Source organism: Pyrgilauda ruficollis, unplaced genomic scaffold, assembly GCF_017590135.1.
Source record: "Pyrgilauda ruficollis isolate IOZ18807 unplaced genomic scaffold, ASM1759013v1 scaffold52, whole genome shotgun sequence".
NCBI classification, from domain to species: Eukaryota; Metazoa; Chordata; class Aves; order Passeriformes; family Passeridae; genus Pyrgilauda; species Pyrgilauda ruficollis.
The window spans coordinates 877,480-893,923 of record NW_024526822.1 but is presented as its reverse complement, the minus strand read 5'-3'; the positions used below and the strand labels follow the sequence as shown (position 1 = coordinate 893,923).

The window sequence follows — 16,444 nt, the reverse complement described above, 5'->3', positions numbered from 1 at the left end:
GGGCACGGGGAGAGAGGCTGAGACACTCCCAGGCCTCGCATCCACCCCGCGAAGCATCCGGAAGCTATTAAGGAATTACAGCCTCCCTGGCCCCGAGCCCTCCCCGGCAGAAGTGCCTGGGAGCAGATGGTGAAAGGGCTGATTGAATTCGGCTGCTCACGCCAAGAGGCTCTTTAGGAGACACTCAATGGAGGAGGGGGTGGAGGGGGCGGCATTTGGGACTCGGGAGCTGGGAGCCCTTGCCAGGAACTCCAGGAATCCTCCGTCAACCCTAAAGAGGTTGGAGGAGCTTTGGCAGTGACTTGGATGTGTGGTTTGAGGGGTGTGAGATTCCCCTGGGAGCTTGGCCCCGAGCTCCTGGTGCTCCAGGAGTGTCTCTTCAGTGATCCAAGGCTGGTTCCTCTCCCTTCATCTCCAAGGGCACCATGCATTGGACCAGCTCCCTTCCAGGGATGTGGGATGGCCCCAGGAGCTGTGGGATCTCAAGCCTTGATCTCAGCTGAGGAGGAGGCACAGGAGCTGTCAGCCCAACAGACCTGCCCATCCCCAGGGCTTTCCTCCCAGAAAAATGCTGGTTTGTAAAGATCCTTAATTCCCAACTTGGTGTAATCCCACCCCATTCCCACACTGGGTATGGGATCAGACCTCCCAAAGAGCCCTCAGAGAGAGATGGAACTCCAGTTACTCTGGATGGGGAGGAGGTGGGGTAAAAAGACCAGGATGAGAGAAATGCAGGATGAAAAAGAGCCAACAGGAGGGGGAAAAAAAAAACAAAGGAAAAATGTGCTTCGAAAGTCGTCCTCGGTGCCAGCCCTCCCGGGGGTGCTGCCAGTGCCCAGGCAAAAACACAGACGGAGGAACCAAAATTGCCTGGGGATGAAGGAAGGGTTTAAACCCTCCCTGGAAAGTGGAGGGGAAGAAAAGGAGGAATGCCCCAAAAACCAACATAGCCCCAAGCTCTGGGCTCCCTGCCCTGCCAGCTGGCTCCAGCTCCCCATTCCCTGTGTCCCAGGGGGACAAGGTATCGGCTCCGAGGCCCCCGTGCCATCCCCGAGTCCATGCCTGTTTTTCCAAGGGAGAAAGCTGCAGTGAGTCCCCCCGGGATCCTTGGCCGGCTGCCCGAGGTTGGGAAATCGGGAGCCTGGTCAGGCTCTGCCGGAGGGGCCGGCACGGAGCGCTCCGTGACCGTCAGGGGATCTTTGCGGAGCAATCTTTTCCGAGACAAGTCATGAGATTATTTCTTGCCTGGAATTTGCTCCCGCAGCTCCCATCGGCTCCGGACTGCTGAGTCAAGAGACCGCCGGGGCTGTGCCCTCCAGATGAGTAAATAAATTGCCATGGGGAGTGCGGGGGGCCGGGGGGGCTGGCGCCCGGCGGGGCGCGGGATGGGGCAGGGAGGGGACCCGATGACTCCCGAGCCTTGGGCTGGGGATGGATCCCGGCTTGGCAGCCGCGCATAGAGTTAGTCACCAGATTAGCGAGCAGTTACACACGCGGCTTAAAGGCACATCATCCTCCCCTTCCCTTCCCTTTCTTCCTTTTCCTCCGGGGCCTTATCCCCCTTTTCCCTTCTTCTTTTATTTTTGAAATTTCTTTCAGCCGAGCTTTGGCTCTCAGTGAGTGGCAGAGCCGGGCAGCCCGACAGCCACGGAAGGCAGAAGCCCCTGAAGACGCCAAAGGGGGGGAAGGGTCCGGCCCGGGGGTGACACAGTTCGGGGCAGCCCCTCCTGATCCCTCCCCTCCCCATCCCGCAGCGCCCCTCCGCCGGGCAGTCGGGTCACTCTATAGGATCCATATGGCCCCGGCTGCTCCGGGCTCGGCTGCTTGGAAGCAAGAGTGGTGCGAGTCATCCCGCTCGAAGGCAAACAGGCGCAGGGCCGGGGCCTTTCATGTTCCGGCCTTTGGAGCCAAATTCAAATCTGGAGCCGCTTAAAGGGATGGAAAGAGCCCCAGCGAGGAGCGGCCCCGCCGGGCCGCGGCTACCGGGACAGCTCCGCATCCCAAACCCCGCGGCTGCCGCTGGAAAGGGAAACCTTCCCAGCCTTCCCAGACCCCACTGCTGCCGCTGGAAAGGGAAACTGTCCCAGGCTTCCCAGACCTCGGCACAGCCCCGAACATCGAGCCCGAACTTCCTGGCAGCCCTTCACAAGGATGGGCTTGGGAAATGCCGCCGATGCTGCTCCCAACCTCCGGGCTCCTCTGCTGCCCGGGGCTGATGCCAAGACTTGAGCAAAGGAGTTTTTCCTCATTTCCAGCTGCAGAGCAGGAGGAATTGCGTTTGCTGACCTCATGGAGCAGTCTGAGGGATGGAGCAGTTGGGTAAAGTGCCTCGAGCACTTGAAAAGAGAAAGCTCTTGGCATTGCATTTTCAAACCGCTTCTAACAATAATGAGTAAAAAAAGAAGGGGAAAAAAAAAAGGACCCAAATTTCACGTGTCCCACTCCATCTTTTTTTAATTTTCCAGTGGAAAAAGCCAGGACTACTCAGCTTTTGCAAGTTGTTTCTTCAGAGGGTTCAGGTTTCGGTAAACAATTGCTCAAAACTAAAAGGTAAGAAAATAAAAATCCCCTTTTCTGCTCCCAGAGCAGTGACCAAAATTCAGTGGCTTTGCACAAACACATGCAGGCACCTCTGAAAAAAACTTTCATGTGGGTTAAAAAGCCACAGTTTGATTATTGTGATAAAATGTGCTGACAACGGGGGGTAAACAACAGAAAACAACCCCAAAGCACTGCCCAGTGTCCAGCTTCAGCTTTTGGGCTCTGCTGGTGGCAGTGGCAGCTTCCCTGAGTGAGCAGGGTTATCCTGCAAGGCCATGCCAGGAGAGGCAGCACCCCAGGGGGATGGCAGAGAGCCCATCCTGCCGTGCCTGACACTTGGTTCCCGAGGGATGCTGAGCCTGCCCCAGTCTCCCAGCACCCCCAAACTGGGAATTCCCGGGGGCGGGGGGTGGTCAGGGCCTGCCTGCTGCCGGGGAGGAGCAGGGATGAGCTGGGCACTGGAACAAGAGCATAGAGAGTGGGAATCCTGCAAGCAGAGGGAGACCTGGAGCACCCAGCTGAGGATGCTCCCACCTTCCTGACGTGGCAGAATGGGAGTGCCGTGCCTCAGTTTCCCTAAAAAATAAGGTCTCATCAAACCTTTTCTCAACATCTTTTGGGGTGCAAGGCCCCAAAGCTTTAGAAATAAGCTTTTAAAGAAAAGCTGAGTGCCTGGACTGCCTTCTCCTGCACTCCCCACCAGCCATGAGAAGAATGCCTTGGAATCACGTCAAGTATTTGAGATGAGGTGGGGGGAGAGAGAGGGGCACGGCGAGGGGAGAGGGGGAGCTTTTGACTCAGTGTCTGGCTTCTTTCATCAATCCCACATTCCTGCTCATGCCATCACCCTCCGGGAAAGTGCGACAACCTACAGAACCCATGTGGAGCCAATTTGGAATCCCCTCCGTGTAAGAAAATGCATTTTGTTCATTAACAAGCTCTGGATGCTTAGCTGGGGTGAGGAGGCAGCCCCACAGCCATCCCACAAACACAGGATTCAGTGGGAAGATATCCTACACACATCTACAACCCAGAGGAGAGCAGTGCTCCCTGCACTCCCTGCCAGGACATTGTTCCAGCCCAAATAACCCCGGGGTTCCTGCCCCAGCCACCTGAGCTGGAGGTCTCTGTCTCTTCTGGCTTTATAGGAAAGGTTTAAACATGAGGAGAAAAGCTGGAAAACAGGGAATTGCTGGAGCAGTTATTGCTGTTGTGCCCAGCAGCAACTGGGAGATGAATGAATGGGAATTCCAGCCCCAGAGCCCAGTTCAGAGCCAGACAGAGCCCTGTGACTTTGCACATCCCAATCCACAACCAGGGCTGTCACAATGACTCCAATCCTCATTCCCAAAGCAAAGGGAGCCACAGAAAGGAGGGGATTTTCCTCTCTGGGAAAGCAAGCTGCTGTTTCTCTGTGTGTTTGTGATATTTCTCTGGCAGGTTATATTTATCCACGAGCTCCAGGAACCAGATGTGGGATCGAGGGGCTGTGCTGCACCAGCTTCCTGCCTTCCTGCAAACACCGGGTCCACCTGCCCTGCACAGAGCAGGACACAGCCTGGAGAGCCAGGAAACTGTGCAAGGTCAGCACAGCCGGGGGAGGGGACAGGGAAAAACGTGTCACCTGCCTGGTCCTGCACAGGGGGCATTGCTCCCATGAGCTGGTGATGTTCATGGGACAGAGGAGCAAACCGGGGCTTGGATTTTTGGCAGTTGACTGAAAAAAAAAACACCCCAAAACCTCAACATAAAAATGCAGAGTTTCAGTTCAGAAAGAGATGGTAGTGAGAGAGCAGGGCTTGACCCATCCAGGGCTACTCTGAGCCAGCCACCCCTCAGGAGAAGGAAGGAACACCTCAGAGCAGCTCTGAGTACAGCACGGGGGGCTCTGCCTCCCCCTCAGCCGTGCAGGGCTCAGGCTCTGCCAGCAGCATTTGCAGCCTGTGAATGGCTCCAGAGCTGGGTGAGACACTGAGACACCACGGCTGAGCCCTCACACCAAAGTACAAACTGAAACCACCCTGGCAGTGCCCAAGGCCAGGCTGGATGGGGCCCTGAGCCACCTGGTCCAGTGGGAGGTGTCCCTGCCATGGCAGGGGTGGAACTGGATGAGCTTTACGGTCCCTTCCAACCCAAACCATTCTGGGATTCAGGGATTTATTTCTTTTCTTGTCATCTCTGTGCACTTGGCCTCCAACAGTCCATCCCAGGCTGTCCCTCCCCTGTTCCAGGAGATATTCAGGCACATAAAGCCACTGTAGATTTCCACATTTTCCCATCTCTGACACAGAAGCCTGCAGGCACAAATCCCCAAAGCTGGGGAAGCTGGGCTGGGGAGATGAGAGCAGCTCTGCAGGGCTGTGCAGCAGGAGCCACCCCAGCTTCCCAAAGTCACCTCTGCAGGAGGAGATCCCACTCCAGGCCCACTATCTCCAGAGCCATCTCCCAGCTCTGCCATGGGCAGCACTCAAGTGCTTCCCCCCCTCAAATTCCACTGCACCTGGGAAAAATGTAGGAGCTCGTAGGAGAATCAATAAATATTTATTGTTTAACCAGCAGTATTTTGACTGGAGATGTAAGCATGGCCCTGTGCCAGGGAAACAAGAGCCTTCTTGGCCAGCGCTGCAAACAAATTTTTGTCTGTATCTCGTTGGAAGATTATAAACTACACAATGAAAGGAAAAAAAAGAAACACAGGCAGCGAGCAGCTTAGTCACGGAAGAGGAACAAAAGAGCTGAGATGGATAACTGTGGCATGGGGTTACAAAAAAAAGGGCTGCAGGCCTGAATTTTGGCTGTGAGACAGCTGTGCTGCTCAGATCAGCTGCAGATTGTGCCACTGGCTTCTGCTGGGATGGGACTTGAAGCTGCACCAGGAGGCTCTGGAATGACTCTGGAATCCACCAGGAACTCCCAGCCAAAAACAAACCGGGGAGTCAGGGCTCAGCCTACATAGGCACAGCCTTGCCCCTGTGGAATACCCCAATTCCCACAGGGATCCCAGGCCCAAAGAACAGCAGGCCCTGGCTCCAGGGGAATTTTAGTGCTCAAATACAGCAGATCATCCCCTCCTTGTGCGCCTCCTCAGCATCCTGGCACACTCCTACCCAGCACAGGTGCTCCACCAAGCAAGACTTGTCAGCCTGGAGGGTGCCAGAGCTGCATCCTTTGGATCAGGGACAGCACTGACACTTGCTGTCCTAAATCCTGCCATTTCCTCACCTGGTGCCATGCAAGGACCAGCTGACAGTGCTAAAAAGAAAAGACTCTCCGGCCTTATGTAGGACAGATTTACTTGGATTTGTTCCCTTCTTCCCCAAAATCCCAGCGGATCCCAGTGCCACAACTGACAAGAGCCATTTAGGGTGACAGCTCTGCCAGCTCACATCCCTGGTGTATTCAGACAGTCTGGTCCTACTCACCTGAGGCTTTAATCTATGGAACAACCTGTGCACCCTAAGCCTGACCCAGCTGCCCCCAGCTCCTCACACAGCAGGATCCATTCCAGAGGAATGTGACTGTGGATTTCCACATTTTCCCATCACTGCCACGGCAGCCTGCAGTTCCACCCAGAGCTGGCTCCCAGAGAAGCCTGGGCTGCCCCATCCCTGGAAGTGTCCAAGGCCAGGTTGGACGGGGCTTGGAGCCACCTGGGCTAGTGGGAGGTCTACCAGGTGAGATCTTTAAGGATTTCAACCCAAACCATTCTGGAATTCTGTGATAATCCCGTGGCAAAGCTCAGTGTGCCACAGTCCCAGCCACTCGCTGCTTGCCTGCCAGCAATCTGCTCTGGATTTGGGAGTGCAGAAAGTCTTAGGATGTCTCAGCAGCTCCTTTGGAGAGCTGGAGTGCAGCATTCCAGCTGAGCCTGTGTTATCCCTGCATTCTGTAAGGCCCATCAAAGCATGGCACGCTGTAATTACATGGCAAATTAGGGGCCACTTCATGTAACGACACTGTAATTACACACTTGGTGCGTGCTTTGGGGAGCTCAGGATGGAAACGTGAAAGGAATCGGGTTTGCTCCTGTTCCCTGGAAATCTCCCCTCCCATATCCAGGTTAAAAACCAGGGATGTGCTTGGTGGATGTGTCCCTGAAGGACAGCTCCGTGAGCTAGCCTCTTTCCACCCCTTTTCAGAGCTTTGGTGGGAAGCTGACACTAAAAAACTTAAAGCTGGTGGCAGCCAAGTGCAGCCAGACCCCCCTCCTGGGAACCTCTCATTCCCGCATCCCGGCTGGATACCACAGTAATGGGCATTTTGTCAGCGCATACAGAGGTAATTGCTCTTCTTCAGCTGAGTTCTCACCTCCTCCGCAGGCAATCAGCACCGAAAATGCGAGAGCGGCCCCAAGCCCTCCACTGCTGAGCCTCAGCCTCGCTGCTGATCATTCCAGCCCACACAGAGCATCCCAGCCGAGCCCGGCTCTCACCTCGGCTGCACTGCAGGGCAAAGCATTCCAAAAGATGCGGCTGCGATTCCCTGCATCCCTGGAAACACCAATCGGTGCTTTCCTTTCCCCAGGCTCTGGCATCCTGTGCGTCCCCGGGAGCACAGGTGAGCGCCCTCCCAGCGCCAGTGAGGCAGAGGGGGACAGAGAAGGTGCCAGAGCAGGGAGGGAAATGCTGGGGCTCTCTCTTCTGTGTTTTACCCCGCACGGAAAGAAAACGCGGCCATGCAGGAGCCAGCGCCCATCGGCAGCAGGGAAACTGAGTCACACAGCAGCTGACACAGTTGGAGGGAGGGCTCAGCCCTGCGAGGATAACGCAGGATCAGACCTGTCTTTTTGAGAATAATGAGAATAATGTCCCAAGTCCCTGAGCACTTTTACCCCGAGCAGCTCAGCAAACTGACCCCCGTTGGTCGGGCTGATTCTGCTGTGACCCCATTCCATGACCTGGAGCCAGGGCTGGCTGCAAACTTGTCCTCCCAACACAAGGCAGAGGACAGAATGAAGGATCCCCCTCCTAAAACCTGAAGAAGGGGGATTTTCTTTGCCACTTGCCCGTGGCAAGGCTCTGTGGAGGAGCTCTGCGTTTGCCAGGCTCGCTTTAAATGTGAACTCCCGTATTTGTCTGTGCTGAAAACGAAAGCAAAGCCGGACCTGGCTGTGGAAAGGGGGAGAAGCACGATCCAGGCAGGTCCTGCATCCCAAAGCAGCTTCCCTGTACCTGCACCACCACAGCAGGAGAACCAGAACCTTACAGAGGTTTGGGTTGGAAGGGAAAATCTTGCTTCATCCCTAACTGATGCTGTCCCAAATCCTAAACAGAGGGAAAAGCTCTTGCCAGATAAAAACACACCCCTGGGATGCCACCCACGCACAGGCCAATGGAAACAACGTGTCCATGTCCCAGCTGTCCTCAGGGTAGGCATGGGAAGAGCCAAAAAGCCCGGATTTCTGTGCTGCGTGTGCACGGAGCAAATCCTTTTTCCAGGAACAAATCCCACCCTGCTCACATAACACACCTCCAGGGAAAGGAGGGCTGGATGTAGGATGGGGAGTTTGGCATCCCTGCTCCACCTGGGATGCCCAAGAACGACACCTGGGATTACAGCCCTGCTCTGGTACCTCGGGGGACGCAAACCTGCAGCTTCCTGAGCCAGAAATGAGCACTGGGAGCCCCAGTTCCACCCCCCAGCTCCCAGCAGGGCTGGAGGTGCTTCCCAGTCTGCCCACAGGCAGCAAATGCAGCTTGGCCGAGCTGCAGGAAGCAAAGTGATTTGTGGAGGGCAGTTCGTCAGCCCCCAGGTGAAGTTCCCTTGGGGTTGAATTTTGTGTGGTTTGGGGTTTTACTGTCTCAGAAATCGTCCCACCAAGCCATTGGTGCATCAGCCATGTATGTACAACCACAAGTGATGTTACCACCCTTCCATCACATCCTCCTAAGAATATTCACGCACATAGAATTGTGTCCTGAAGGAGAACCCACCCCCATGGGGTTCTGGCTCTGCCCTGCTCATCTCACTCACACATTCCTGCTGGTAATAGCGGGGCTGGAGGGGGAGGATTTGGCTTTGGAAGCTTTCTACAGCTCCACATCCCTTCCAGGTTATTTTTAAACCCTTTGGACACCACAAATCTCCCCGAAGTTTTGCAGGCAGAGGTGTGAGATGGAGCAGGGTTTGGTTTGGGGGGTGAGGGGACAGAGTTTCACGGGGCATCAGGCACCTGGCACATCAAACATCCTGCACAGCTGAAACCCTCTGGCTGCAGGGCCCTCCCTGCCCGAGGTTAACCCCCCGGATCACATTGGCACCGCTGCTTTGTGATGGGACAAGGGGCTGGAGTCCTTCTTACCCCATTTTGGACTTAAGGACGATGGGAACTTAGCCCATTTTGGAATTAAGGACGAATGGGACAAGGGGCTGGAGTCCTTCTTACCCCATTTTGGAATTAAGGACGATGGGAACATTTGGTGGTGGATTCAGGGCTGAAGGAACCATCGGGGAGCAGATGAGCCCTCCAGGAGCAGAGAAACGATGTTCCCTCCTCCCCTGGCTGGATCCCAGGAACACAACCCAGCAGCATCCATACTCCTTCCCTCACCATCAATCCCACCAAACCAGAAAGCTGCAGCTTTTTTCTCTCCGAGTTGGAGGGGAAATGAGGTTAAGCCAGCTAATTGACAGCGCTGACCTTTGTGGCTCCCAGCGAGCGCAGCCACCAGCACAGGAGCGGCTGCAGCTGAGGCCGATGGGGGGGCAGCGCTTTTCTACCTCTTGGGTTCGTGTTTTTCAGCGCTCTTCCTGCCCAAGTTTAAACTTTGGGTCAGCTCTAAGAGCATTTTGCTGACATCAGCCGCAGAAGAGCTTTCAGAGACAGAAGAAAACGAAATTAAGGCAGGATGAAACTCCGAGTCCTCCCTTCAGGCACCAGGGAATTCCACTGCTCCAGACACCCAGAGCCTCTGTGAGAGCTCTCACCCACCCCAGGAGAGTGCAAATTTTAACAGATACTTTACTCTGGAGTGAAAAGCAAACCCCACCCACCCTGATGGTTCAGGTGTTTATTCGTATCCCGTTTTCCTCCCCTCCGAACAAACAGGCTGCCCCCGGGGGCTGAAGGGAGGAATGAGTCTTCGCCAAAGTTTTAGGAAATAGGCACAAGCAGGTCCTCAGCTCCTCTCCAGCCTCTCATTTCAGCTGCGTAGGTGCATTCTTAGCATCCTTCGGGCACTTTGAAGCCTGGCGCTCGCCAGCCCACCCCGGGAGCCAGGCTCAGTCCTGCTGCCAGGGCAGGGAGCACTGGCATCCTCTGACCAGCACAGGGTGCTCCCTGTGGCCGGGGAGGGCGGGAGGAGGGATGCCGAGGGAGACTCCTGCGCTGGACACTGCGGAGCCCATGGACGGCTGATGGCCAGTGGGTGCTGCCTTCGGAGCTCTCTGCAGCCCAGCTGATGCTGCACCAGCATCTACTGAAGTCGAAGCACTAACCCCTGTGCGGCTCCAGCACTCAGCTGTCATTTTATTTCCACACGCAGCCCAAAATGCCAATGCCTGCGGGAGCTGTGCCTCCCTTCTGGCTTTCCTAGAAACTTCCTAACCGGCAGAGAAATGTACAACTCAATCTTTAATTTGATTTTCTTCGCCGCACCGGTGCTGCACAAAACCCAGCACACTTCCAGTTTGGCGCGGTGGGAATTGCAGCAGGGAGAGATGAAGCAACAGGACTCGTTTAATGCAGAAAAAAGGGCTGCTTTTTGTTTTTCCTGCGGGTCCTCCAAACTCCATCCTCCACCTCGCCTGGGCAGGGCAGAGAGGAGTTGAGCGCCCGGGGTCAGCGAGCAGCCAGACGCCACCAGTGTGTGAACAGCAGCCCTTATTCTGGTCAGGCTCGGCTCGGAGCAGTAACCACAGCCAGCAGCAGCTGAACTCACCCCGCTACAACACACAAAAACCCCTTCTCGCCTCCCTTCAGTAACGTGTTGCTCTCTGCACCCTCTCTCCACCCATTTCTCCAGCTCCAGAAGGGCGAAAAAAAAAAATCAAAGCGGCGGGCTTTCCTGGATTAAACGCGCTAAATCCAGAGTATTTAGCACTGGAGTTGTGTTTCCCAAATACCACGAGGGCTTGGACCACACAAGACATTTCCAGCCAGGGATGGGGGAACTCACATCCCAGCTAAGGATGGGAACGGGCGACGAGCCCCGGGAGCGCATCTCTCCTGCCTGCCCGCCGGACGGGCTTCCCTACATCCCGGCAAGGATGCCAGGAGCGCGAGGGAAGGAGGCTGGAGGGGCGGCGGGATGGATTTTAAGAAAAGGAGGGGGATGGAAAGTCATAAAAGCGCTCGGAAAGTCAATTCGCCTTCGGCAGCGGGCAGAGCCCGGGCGGCGCCGCTGCGCTGAGACTTGGGGTGCGCTCCGTGTTCCCTTCCGAAAGACATCCCCAAAAAACCCCACACCGACCTCTCTGACCAGCCCTGCCCCAGCGGTCCAGCCTCTCCCCCCCGGCCAAACCTCTCCCGCCCGGCCAAACCTCTCCCGCCGCCGCCTTCGCCGGGAGAAGGGGATGGGGCTGCGCGGAGGGGACACGGCGCTCACCGGGGGACGGGAAGAGCTCGATGTCCACCTTCTCCGTCTTGATGATGGTGAGATCCACCGCCGCCTTCATGGCTGGGGTAGCGCCGCGGGGGCGTCGCGCCGGGAGCGGGGGGCGGCGGCTGAGCCCCGCCGAGCGCGGAGCGGGGCGCCCGGGGCAGCGCGGCCGGCTCTGCCTCCTCCTCCCGCTGCTCTTCCTCCTTCTCCTCCTCCTCCTGCTTCTCCTCCTCCTCCTTCCTTCCTTCCTTCCGCGCTCCCTCGCTCCGCTCCCGCCTGCGCTGCGCTCCCCGCTCCGCTCCGCTTCACCCGTCCCCGCCGCCGCCGCCCCGGCCGGGCTGAGCCGAGGGGAGGGCGCTGGGCCGGCCCCGAGCGGTGACAGCGGCACAGGGACCCGCCCCGCCCCGCCCCGGAGGCGGCCCCGGCCCCCGGCGCTACGGGGAGCGGAGCCGGCGCTGCCGAGGGGAACGGGGGTCCGGGGACGGAGGGGACAGAGCATCCAGGCCGCCTCCGCCCCGACCTCTGCTCGCAGCCCAGCCCCCAAACACGACGGGATAAGAGTTTGAGCACGCTGGCTGCAGGCAGCCCTGGCTGGAGCCCCTGCCCAAACCCGATGGTTCTTGAAACCGGGCCAGTTGTGTTCACCCTGCCTGTCTCGACATGAAGCGCTGCCTTTTACACTCACCCCTTCGGCTCCCATCACCCCTTCATGCTCACATCATCTCCTCACATCTCCATCTCCCCTTCACATTCCCATCATCCTGGCTGGAGCAGCCTGATCCTCTCCCACCCACAAGCACATCCAAACTCAGGGGCACAGCCAGGGCACAGCAGGGCACATTGTGCACATTGTGGGTGACAGCCAGGGGTGGCTGCTCCTGGCCTGCCTGGTAGAGGTGGGAGGCTAAAGAGAGTGAGGCACTGACTGGATAAAAAGCATCTTGAAGATGCAAGATGAGTGTCATGCCAGCACAGCATGGAGTTAACAGAAGAATATCGGTTTTCACATGAAATCTGTTTGATTGTATTTAGGTAGCACAAACTTGAGACCACAAACGGCACACCAGAAGGAGAGTATGACTCACAGATGTCAGCTTACCGGTACGGAGAAAAAAAGTCATTAGCAACCAGCTTTTGTGGTTCTGTCACTCCGAAAGTCTTTAACAGCTTCCGACTACAGCACAGATCAGGCTGCTCTCATCGAAGATGGGCTCAAGTGACCACAGCCCTGTAGGAGCAGCTGCCCGGGGTCACAGTCACTGCCCAGCCCTTAGGATGGACGAGGGTCCCACTTGCAAACAACCCTGAAACCTCCCGAGGCCCCAGAAGATGAGCTGCAGAAGCAAATGCTGCAGCTCCGATTATTTCGCTTCTGCAGCGGGGCCTTTGTCAGCCACCACGGCGTATTTATAGCAGGGGAGTTTGTGCAACTGAAAGAAGCTGCGAGGTTGCCGGGGCCAGACAAGGAGAGGCAGCTCTGGCTGCACACACGGCTTTGCGAAGGCAGGCAGGTCGAGCAGCAGGAAGGCTGAAAGCTGGTAAAGCTGGGCAGGGAGCTCCAGCCCCAAGTTCATCTTCCTCACCCAGTGACAGCCTCCCACAACCCCAATTTTTCAGGCAATCTTGTTTCCAATTTACTCGCAAGCTCAGTTCTGGACAACCTATTCCTGCAGCAGTGGAGTGGGACCAGCGATTTGCTGTGATGAAAAACCTCCCTCCACTGATTCCCTAGGGCTCAAGAGAACCTGAGCTCAGGCAGAGCACAGGGCTGGAAACCGCAGCTGGTGCTTTGAAACCTACCACAGGAATGAACCTGGAAATCCGAAGGTGGAAAGAAGATTGCTGCAAGGATAAAATGTGGTCCCTCCCTGGGACAGGATCATGTGCTTGCACCTGCCCTGGGTTTGGGTTTCTTTCCTCCCTGTACAGCAACGATTGAAGGAAGAAACTACAGAGAGGAGATTTAGCAGAACGTTTCTAGTTGAAAATCAGAAGGCGATTCAGGAAAAACAGCTGCCTTTCTATCTGATCTCTGATCCCTCCAGAGCAGGCTTGGGCAGAGAAACCTGATGCAGTTATCAGAGCCCCCAGCCCCTTCCCTTCCCTTGCCTTCCCTTCCGGCGCTCCCGGGCTGGGATCCCGCGGCAGGGAGGGGAGGGGGCTGCTGCGGGTGCCGGTTTGTGCAGCTGCGGACGGAGCCATCAGAAAGCACCTGCGGTCCCAACCGTATGGAAATGACCCCCCGGGTGGATCGTTCGCCCCGCTCGGAGCGCGGCTGCAGCAAACCACAACCCCCGGACCGAAACAGAGCAGGAGGCGCGGCGGGGTCACTGGGACTTGCCCAAACACAGGCTGGGACAGGCTGCTGGTGGCACACAGCACAAGGCTCTCCTGGGCAGACAGGCCCTGGAGGGAGCTGCCACAGATTGAGGTGCAGCAAGAGGAGGCAGCGGGTGCCCTGAGGTGTCTCTGCTTTAGCCTTGCCCCCCCAGGGTGATGCTTTTGGCTCAGCTGCTCCTGCAGTGTTACAGTCTGGAGGACTGGCTGAACTCCAGGGCACCTGTACTGGAGATCCTTCTCTTCTGGACCAGGACAGAGGCTCTAATAAAGACCTTTCTCACAGCTTGTGTGGTTTTTATTAGGAGGCATCCACACCCTCCTGGCATCCCGGCTGAGCCCTGATTCCACAAAGCCGATGACACTGAGCCCAGCTTGGTGCAGGACAGCTGCAGAGGAGTTCTGAGCTGTGCCTCACCCCCTTGTGCCTCCCCAAACCTGTGTTCCATTTTGCTGGTGCAATGCATGGCAACCCCTACACACGGAAACTAGAAATGCTTCCAAAAGTAACACCAGGACGAAAATCCCCAAAGGGGAGGAAGAGAAGAGAGTGGCTGCAGACAGAGGTTTCCTCCCAGGGCAGCTGAATCTCTCCTTCGAACTCCATCCCAGCAGCCGCCTTAATTTGTGTTCACTTCAGAGCTGCAACATGAAAGCCCTGGCTCTGAGCTCCAGCTGAGCCGCTCAATGGCTCAGTGTTCGCAGAAGGCATGGAAGGAATCCATTGATTAGTTTCTTCAGCTGGGATGTGACCATTCCGAGTCCAAGACCTGCCAAACATGACTTCGCCTCAGCAACTGGTTTCTATTTGCTGCTCACAGGCTTTAGGAAAATCTTTCCTCTTCTCCATCCAAGTCTCAGCCTCGCTTTCCACTGTGTCGTTAGGAACGTGAATATCCTTTCAGGCTCCGTCCGGGAGGGAGGATGCCGGGCTGGAGAACGGCCCTGCAGCCCAAAGATGGGCGATAACCATCTGCCCTCCCTCCGCAGCGCAGCCCCACTGTCTGCAACTGCTGCGAACAAAGAGGGGATGGGCAGTAATGCCCCATTGTTCCCAGGGCCGCTGACTAACCTTGGGTTAACAGAACAAGAATAATTCTTATTCATTTAGCACTGAGGAAAGGTGTTAGGAGAGCGGAGCCTTTGCTGTGATTTCCGAACGAGAGGACGCCTCTTCCATGACCTCTCTCCTGGCTGGGATGGCTCTTTCACTTCTCCACGGCCAAATTCACTCCTGTCCCAGCCCAGGGCAGCTGCTGGCTCTCCTTCAGATGCCGTGGAGCTGGGCCGGATTCTCCTTTCCCTCGCACTTCCCCATTCTCATTCCAGCAGGAATTAGGTGTAACTTCTGGTCTGGAGAGGGAGCTTTTCCGAGCACTGCTGCTACCAAAACATGGGGTGAATACAACGGCCACGTAATAACGTGGAGCATCCACCCAGCTGTAATGGTCAGGAAATGAAGAACACCATATCCAATTAAAACTGCAGGGGGATATTTATGGCAGAACATAATTAGCCAAATTGGAGCCTTCCCCAAAACTGCCATGGGATTTTTAATGACCACGAGCGGTCAGAGATTGGGTTTGATGTTTTGTCAAGTAAACAATACCCAGAGGGCATGAGACAAAAATCAGGAGCAAAGGGGAAAGGAAAAAGAAAAAAAAAAAAAAAAAAAAAAAAAAAAACAAAAAAAAAAAAAAAAAAAAAAAAAAAAAAAAAAAAAAAAAAAAAAAAAAAAAAAAGTCCTGCAATTCCAGGGAGAAACGGAGACATGAAAGGATTTATCATAGCGGGGACATTGTTGGAAGGAGCAGCAGCCACCACTCCAAGAAAGGAAAGAGCAGGGAGGTGGCCCTGGGTGTGGAGGTGGCTCTGTGCAATGAGAGGAAAGAGCAGGCAGCTGCCGCAGCCGTTCCCCTGGGATATACCTTTCCTGGAATTTAAAATGATACGAGAAATTCTTTCAAGCGCCGTAATAGCTGGGAAGTATTGGAGACTTTTGGTCAGAGGAGGCTGGGTTAGCCCTGCTGACTCCAGCCTCCCGTTTTTGGCTCGGGCATGGAAGAAGAGCTCGTTAGTGGCACCTCCTGCGTGTGCCCTGGGCAGGCTGCGGGAGCCGGGCCGCCCCCAGAGCAGGGTCCCGGAGGTGATGGCCGTACCCCAGACGATGGCCGTACCCCAGACGATAGCCGTACCCCAGGTGATGGCCGTACCCCAGACGATGGCCGTACCCCAGACGATGGCCGTACCCCAGACGATGGCCGTACCCCAGGTGATGGCCGTACCCCAGACAATGGCCGTACCCCAGGTGATGGCCGTACCCCAGACAATGGCCATACCCGAGGTGATGGCTGTACCCCCCTGGGGTCTCCTCGCTGCGGGGCTGGAGGCACGGAGGGTCCCGCAGGCTGGGCGCTGGGGGCAGGAGAAGCAGGGCAGTGCTCCCGCTGGGATCCCCACCCCGGCCGGCCCAGCCCCGAGCCATCGCGGCCACAATGCCCTCCTGTCAGTGACTGTCCCCGGGCTCCGAGCCTCCGCGGCTCCTGCTCTCATTAAGTCCCGGCGGGGAGGGCTCACAAAAGCCGCTTTGTGGCCAGCGGGGGTCAGGGCTCGGCACACAGAGCCCCGTGGCTGCGGCAGCCACAGCCCTGTCACACTCCCGGGACCCCGAGCGAGCCTCAGGCTGCCCGAGCATCTCCAAGTGCCTCCCGCTCTTGCCTTCCCAGAAGCGCTGATCCCGCAGCTGAGGAACTGCTCCGGGCTCCGACAATGCCATCCCAATGGGAATGGTGGCACCCAGCTGGCAGGGGTGCTGTCACTCACTCGTGTCCCTGCTGGAAGTAGGGGCTGGATGGAAAATCCCCGAAAGCTGCTCTGCAGCCCTGTTTGCTCTCCAGACATCTTCCCGCTCCCCTAAGTCACAGCACTGAGCTCTGGGTAAACACATCCTGAAGGGTTTTGCTGTTGAACTCCCAATATTCTCAATTACACCGAGCACGTGCAGCCAATACACATCAAATCCCACC

General features: G+C 56.5%; 1 protein-coding gene and 1 long non-coding RNA gene across 3 annotated transcripts in view; one reads left to right on the top strand and one right to left on the bottom strand.

Moving 5' to 3' along the window:
- The window catches only part of ETS1 (ETS proto-oncogene 1, transcription factor), a 75,260-nt gene that overhangs the window by 33,164 nt on the left and 25,652 nt on the right, over positions 1–16,444 (bottom strand). The window contains exon 1 of one of the 2 annotated variants that reach the window (XM_041480552.1): positions 11,088–11,360. The exons of the other annotated variant lie outside the window; for it this stretch is intronic. Within the exon in view, the coding sequence (XP_041336486.1) occupies positions 11,088–11,157 (70 nt within the window). The 5' untranslated portion in view covers positions 11,158–11,360. Of the gene's footprint in view, positions 1–11,087; positions 11,361–16,444 lie in introns of those variants that run through there. 2 annotated transcript variants of the gene reach the window in all.
- LOC121360587 lies at positions 2,433–5,099 on the top strand. The gene is made up of 2 exons (XR_005956228.1): positions 2,433–2,550; positions 3,982–5,099. It is a non-coding gene; the product is annotated as an uncharacterized LOC121360587 (long non-coding RNA).